Source organism: Megascapheus bottae, chromosome 3 (assembly GCF_031878675.1).
Source record: "Megascapheus bottae isolate mThoBot1 chromosome 3, mThoBot2.hap1, whole genome shotgun sequence".
NCBI lineage: Eukaryota > Metazoa > Chordata > Mammalia > Rodentia > Geomyidae > Megascapheus > Megascapheus bottae.
In genome coordinates, this window is record NC_143511.1 from 351,974 (window position 1) to 357,973 (window position 6,000).

At 39.3% G+C, this 6,000-nt stretch overlaps 1 protein-coding gene across 1 annotated transcript; it reads right to left on the reverse strand.

Moving 5' to 3' along the window:
- Positions 1 to 1,053: 1,053 nt before the first annotated feature.
- On the reverse strand, positions 1,054 to 1,744 carry LOC150064747 (large ribosomal subunit protein eL42-like). Its single transcript, XM_090329043.1, has one exon. The coding sequence runs from the start codon at positions 1,461 to 1,463 to the stop codon at positions 1,131 to 1,133; it is 333 nt and encodes a 110-aa protein (XP_090185169.1). The 5' UTR covers positions 1,464 to 1,744; the 3' UTR covers positions 1,054 to 1,130.
- Positions 1,745 to 6,000: the final 4,256 nt, after the last annotated feature.

Sequence of the window (6,000 nt, forward strand, 5' to 3'; positions counted from 1 at the left end):
TTTGTTATTGGGGGCTTAATTTTTTGAGCCCTAGTTTTTTTTTGTTTTTTGTTTTTTTCCATCTCTGGGAACTGAACTCCAGGTCTAGGCACTGTCCCTGAGCTTTTTTGCTCAAAGTAGCACTCTACCATTTGAGTCACAGTGCCACTTCTAGCCTTTTCTGTTTATGTGGTCCTACAGAATCGAACCCAGGGCTTCATGCATACTATGCAAGCACTCTATCACTAAGCCACATTTCCAGTCCTCTAGGTATATTTTTGACACGAGACCCTTGTCATATGTCTAGTAATGTCTTCTCCTACTCTGTGTGCTCTCTATTTATCTTGCTAGCTCTGCAGTTCAATGCAATCCCATGTATCCAGCCTTTCTTTGATTTGTTGTGATTCTAGATCTTTATTTAGGAAGTTTTGAATTGTGCCAAGGAATCCTAGTGTATCCCCCATCTCTTCCTGTAATTTTATCAGGGTATCTGCTCTTACTTTGAAGTCTTCAATCCATTTGGAGTTGATTCTGGTGCAGGGTGAGTATAAGGCTCTAAGTTTTCTATACTTATATAACCAATTCTGCCAGCACCATTTGTTGAAGAGGCTGTCTTTCTTCCATTTGATAATTTTAGCTCCCTTATCAAAGATTAGGTGGCCATAGGTCTGTGGGATCATTACTGGGTTTTCAATTCTATTACATTGGTTCTCAGGCCTGTTCATGTGCCAGGACCAAGCTGTTTTTGTTTCTGTTTTTAATTTAAAAAATTGTCTTCTTATACTTTTTGTCAGTCATGGGGCTTGAATAATGGGCCTGGCTGTTGTCTCTGAACTCTTTTGCTCAAAGCTAGTGCTCTACCGTTAGAGCCACAGCACCATTTCTGGTTTTCTGGTGGTTAATTCCAGATAAGAGTTTCATAGAATTTCAAACCATTTTGAACCATGATCCTCAGATTTCAGCCTCCTGAGTAGCTAGAGTTATCAGAATGAGCCACCTCCCCACCCCTCCCCCAATTCCTGCACCTGGCTCCAAGCTGTTGTTGTTTTTTTTTTTTTTTTTGAATTTGACCTCAAGATTTTATTGTCTTCACAACAAAAGCTGGAACTTAGACATCACGGTGGTACTGTCTTCATAATAAAAGTTGCAACTTAGAACTGGATCACCTGCCCCTTTCTCTTTTTATCTCCACCCAGTTCAAAATGTTTGCATCTTTTAATAGCTAGCATTCTCTTAGATCTGCAGTTGGGCTCAACACATTCAATTCTCAGTACAATATTCTTTGTGGTCTTAGCTTTTTTCTGGAAAATTGGCTTAGTCTGACCACTATAGCCACTCTGTTTTCTGTCATAATGACGATTTTCCTGGGCATAAAGGGAATCCTTGCCCTTCTTGTACTGTGTTACTTTGTGAGGCTGGTGCTTGCCACACTTCTTACAGAAAGTCCAGCGGGTTTTGGGAACGTTAGTTAACCATGATGGCATGAAGCCTGCAGCAGTGCCAAAAAAAAGCTCCAAGCTGTTTTTTTTATAACTACAGCTTTCTAATAGAGTTTGAAGTTTGGTATTGATATTCCTCAAGTACTGTTTTTCCTGCTAAGGATTGTTTTCATTATTTGGGATCTTCTATCATTCCAAATGAATTTCTGGATTGCTTCTTTCATTTCATCAAAGAATGTTGTTGGGATATTGATGAATATTATATTGAATTTGATAGCTTTGGGCAGTATTTTGGCATTTTTATGGCTTACTTTTGGATTCTTAAAATGCTTTACAGTTTTTCTTTCCCCTTTTCTAGTTGTTTGCTGGTTATAGATTATCTTCTCATTCTCTTAGTGGATTGAAGAAGATATTACAACACTCTTAATCTGTTAGTAACCAATGCTTATTAGTTCGTTAATTATATTCCAGATGTGCCATCCATTAGAGCCATTTATTACCATGTACCTCAGTCTCCACACAAATGTGATTGTTGTCATGTATTTTAATTCTATATAAAGGGTCTCAGTGTGAGACCATAGGGACTATAGTGTTGAGGACCCCAATGGGTCTTCAGTGTGTTGAGGTGACAGAACCAGACTCCATCTTCAAAAATAGATGAATAGTGTTTGGGGGGATTGGTCTTCAGAGTGTGGGTTTTTGTAAAGCAAGGCTATCAGAGGCCTTGGCTGCTTCTACATGAATCAGGTTTCATTTTTACTTCTCTTAAAGTTGTGTTATAATAAGTGGAGCGATCCTTACAGGTGTGTTGAGATGTTTGGATTTTCTGACAACCCGCTTGTAAGCCAAGTAAATCTGCTGTTTATGAATCTCTGGTATTTTGTCATAGGAACGCCAAATGAACCTAAGACACAGAATTACTTCCTAAGATTTGGGGGACTAAAATCTCACTCCTTGGCATTTACCCAAAAGTCCAGAGACAAGGACATCCTAAAGCCACAACGATGTTCATTGCAGCACTATTTACCATAGCAAAGATATGGAACCAACTCAGATGCCCCTCAGTTGATGAGTGGATCAACAAGATGTGGTATTTATACACAATGGAATTCTACGCTGCTATCAGAAAGAATGACAATGCTCCATTTAGAAGGAAATGGAAAGACTTGGAAAAATCATATTAAGTGAAGTAAGCCAGACCCAAAGGAATATAGGAATAAAGGAATATGGTTTTCCTCATTTGTCATAATTAGTACACATCTAGGACTCTCCTAGCAGAGGATTACAATAGCACAAAACCTAGATAAGGTCATATAGGATGAGACTAAATGAAAGGATCTCTAGGATTTAGAAATAAGAGCGTTATATTGAGTGATTGTTGTTCTTAATGTACTATGGTTATTTCTCTTCTCCTTTATTGCCCTTTGGTTAATCTCATATTGTTACTGACTTTGTTACCTGTTAGTTATATTGTATATGCATTTATTTATTTGAAATAGGAAAGGGAAGGGGGGAAAACCAAGATGATTGGGAAGGAGTGGGAGAGGGAAATGGGGACAAAAGCATAAGAAGGGGTGTGAGAAGTAATGCACCTACTATCTGGTGAATGTAACTGTAACCCCTCTATACATTACTTTGATAAAAAATGAACAAAAAAAGATTTGGAGGGCAAAGAGGAAAAGTACAAATGGAGATCTGTGTATCCGACAGGTAAGAGTTTAAATCAACCTAACAAACTCTCAAAATGCATCTATTTTCCACATCCACCAATAACCTTTCATGACAATTTGGAAGGCCAAATTTAAAATTTGAATTCTACAAGGTTAGACCTTTGTAGGGTTCCACACTAGAATATGATAGTATAAAAGGAGTGCTCTTTAGCCAGGGGCTTGGAGGTTCTAAGATTAGAATTCACAGCAGCAATGAGAGGGAAAGTAAGAGACAGAAAATTGAACAAGGAATATATCTAAATGGACTCTGTGTTATAAAGATTTCTATGAATTCCTGGATCTGATGGGGAAGGCCACAAATCACTGTCACCCACAATGTGTATGTGTGTGCATATATATATATATGTATATATACATATATACATACACACATGCCGATATATATGTTAATATACATATAGAAGTGTGTGCATACATACATGCATATAGACAAATATACAACATATACAACAAATACACATATATGATGCAACACATATACACAGTTATGTGTAAACTGTATGGCATATATGCATACACATACGGTGACATGTATATATGAAAAAAATTTCCTACTGTTCTCATATTCTCACTCAATTTTTAGCTTCCAGTGAAGTCCTATCATTTGAGACATGCCTACACATCTGGCTTTTTGCTGATTAATTGGAAATAAGAGTCTCTCAAATTTGTCTTTCTGAATTTCTGGTTCAAAACCAAGATTTTTAGACCTCAGCCTCCTAATTAACTAGAATTATAGGCATGAGCCATTAGAGCCCAATACAATCTTTAAATATGTTTTGTTATCTAGAACCAAGAGATGAAGTAGTCTGAGAGGTATTCAGATAGCTGTCGTTTCTCTTCAGTGTGAACAAATCTGCTTTAGATTTGGATGGGGAACTTCTCAGATAAAAAGAATGCCATATTGATAAAAGGCCGTGATTGATGCTGTGATAAGAATCTAACCTAAAATAGGCCTGTAAGGCCATTGATCCTTTGTCTTATAGACTCCACAAGTGACTTTCTATGTCTATTTCAGTGTTAGACCTCAGACAATTACGTGACCTCTGGGTCACTTGATATTTGGTCTTTTAGTTGCCCCCCATTTTTTTTTGGTCTTTTGTAGCTGTTCTACCTTCTTCCTGACCCTCCCCCCACAGAGCTGAGGACTGAACTCAGAGCCTGGCACTTGCCAGGCAAGTACTCTTCCACTGAGTTAAGTCCCTAACCCCTATATTTGGTCTTTTGGGCCAATCTCTGGACTAAGTCTCTATTCCTTTACTACATCCGCCTCTAGAAGAAGTATCACTGCTCCTCTCATCAAAGCTTCTGGGTTAGCTAAAGCCAAAGTTGTTTAGATCCTTGCTGCTTGATATGTTGCAACAAGATCCAGAAAGGTCAATGATTTCTTTTTGACGTAGAGGTTAGGGCGATTTCTGTCTGAGGACTCATTTGTGACACAGGTTCATGGATCCTGAAGGGTCAGCCCCAGTGAGTTGAGCTTCTTTTGAAGATATTATTTCAATTTCTTCCCTAGTTTACTGTTGAGAAGGAAATCTCCAGGAAGGATGGGGAAGACTGCCTGACCTATGAGAGCTTGGAAGCTGGAGGCCAAATGTCCAAGATTTTTGGACTGCATACAGTAAACCCATACACTTTTCCCCCCACAACACATCATGTTCCAGGTGATGAATTTTAGATGGCATGGAAGATTGTGCCTCAGTCTAGAGTCTGTGAAACACCCTCTGCAAGACCTTGGCTAGGTTAGAGCAGAGATGGTAGGATTAGGAGCAGGGATTGAAACTGAATCTAGGCAGGAGGGAGATGTTTTAATGGAGATTGGGGTAGGGTTTCAGGAAAGGCTCCAGGTTGAATTCAGGACAGAGGTATAGTGTTAGGAACCACTAGGGATTCAGGGATTCAGGTTTAAGTAATCCCCAAACACTCTACCATACCCATTTTCTACACCTTTTCTAAATGCTATCTCCATGTGAGCTGTCTTACGTCTCATAATTTACCATCACTTTCATAAGCTGTGAAGCCTTTTGTTTGTTGCCAGAGTCCAGAAATCTTATTTGATTTCCTATAATGTGGGAAGACAAGTTGTAGGGAAGTAAATCCTGGCAATGTTGCAGGAGAAGTACTCTGCCTTGAGGACAACTGTCCTCCTCTCTTTGACATGTAGTGTCAGCATGTTTTTATTTAACAAGTACTTAATGCTGGAGCCTAAGAGCTATTGATAACTTTACTCATAGGCTCTGCCTCCAAGCTTGCGGTGAGGCTGTAGAAAGCTGTCCTACATGGATCAAGGACTGTGCACATATAGAGGAGAGTCCACTATCCAACAGCATTGCTGAACTGCCAAGCAACCTATGCAAGCAGCCAATTTTTGTCTGGAAATTGGGGCCTTGCTTGCTTGTGTTTGTCTAAGAGCTTGAAGAGTATTATTAGGCTATTTCAGATCTTACTTTTTTTTTAATTTAGGCACTCACAAGCTATAAACTGTCCTCTTAGGACTGCCTTTGCTGTATCCCAAAATTGCTCTTTCACTTTCATTAGAATTTAGGAACTTTAAGTTTTCTTCCCTTCTTTCTTCTATTTCTTTTTTTCTTTCTGCTGGTCCTGAGACTTGAACTCCCGGCCTAGAAACTGTTCCTGGGCCTCTTTGTACTCAAGGCTAGCACTCTACCACTTGGGCCACAGAGCCGCTTCTAGCTTTTTCTGAGCAGTTTTTTTTGTCAGTCCTGGGCCTTGAACTCAGGGCCTAGGCACTATCCTTGGGCTTTCTCAGGGCTACAACTCTACCACTCGAGCCACAGTATCATTTCTGGCTTTTTCTATTTATGTGGTACAGAGGAATCGAACCTGGGTCTTCA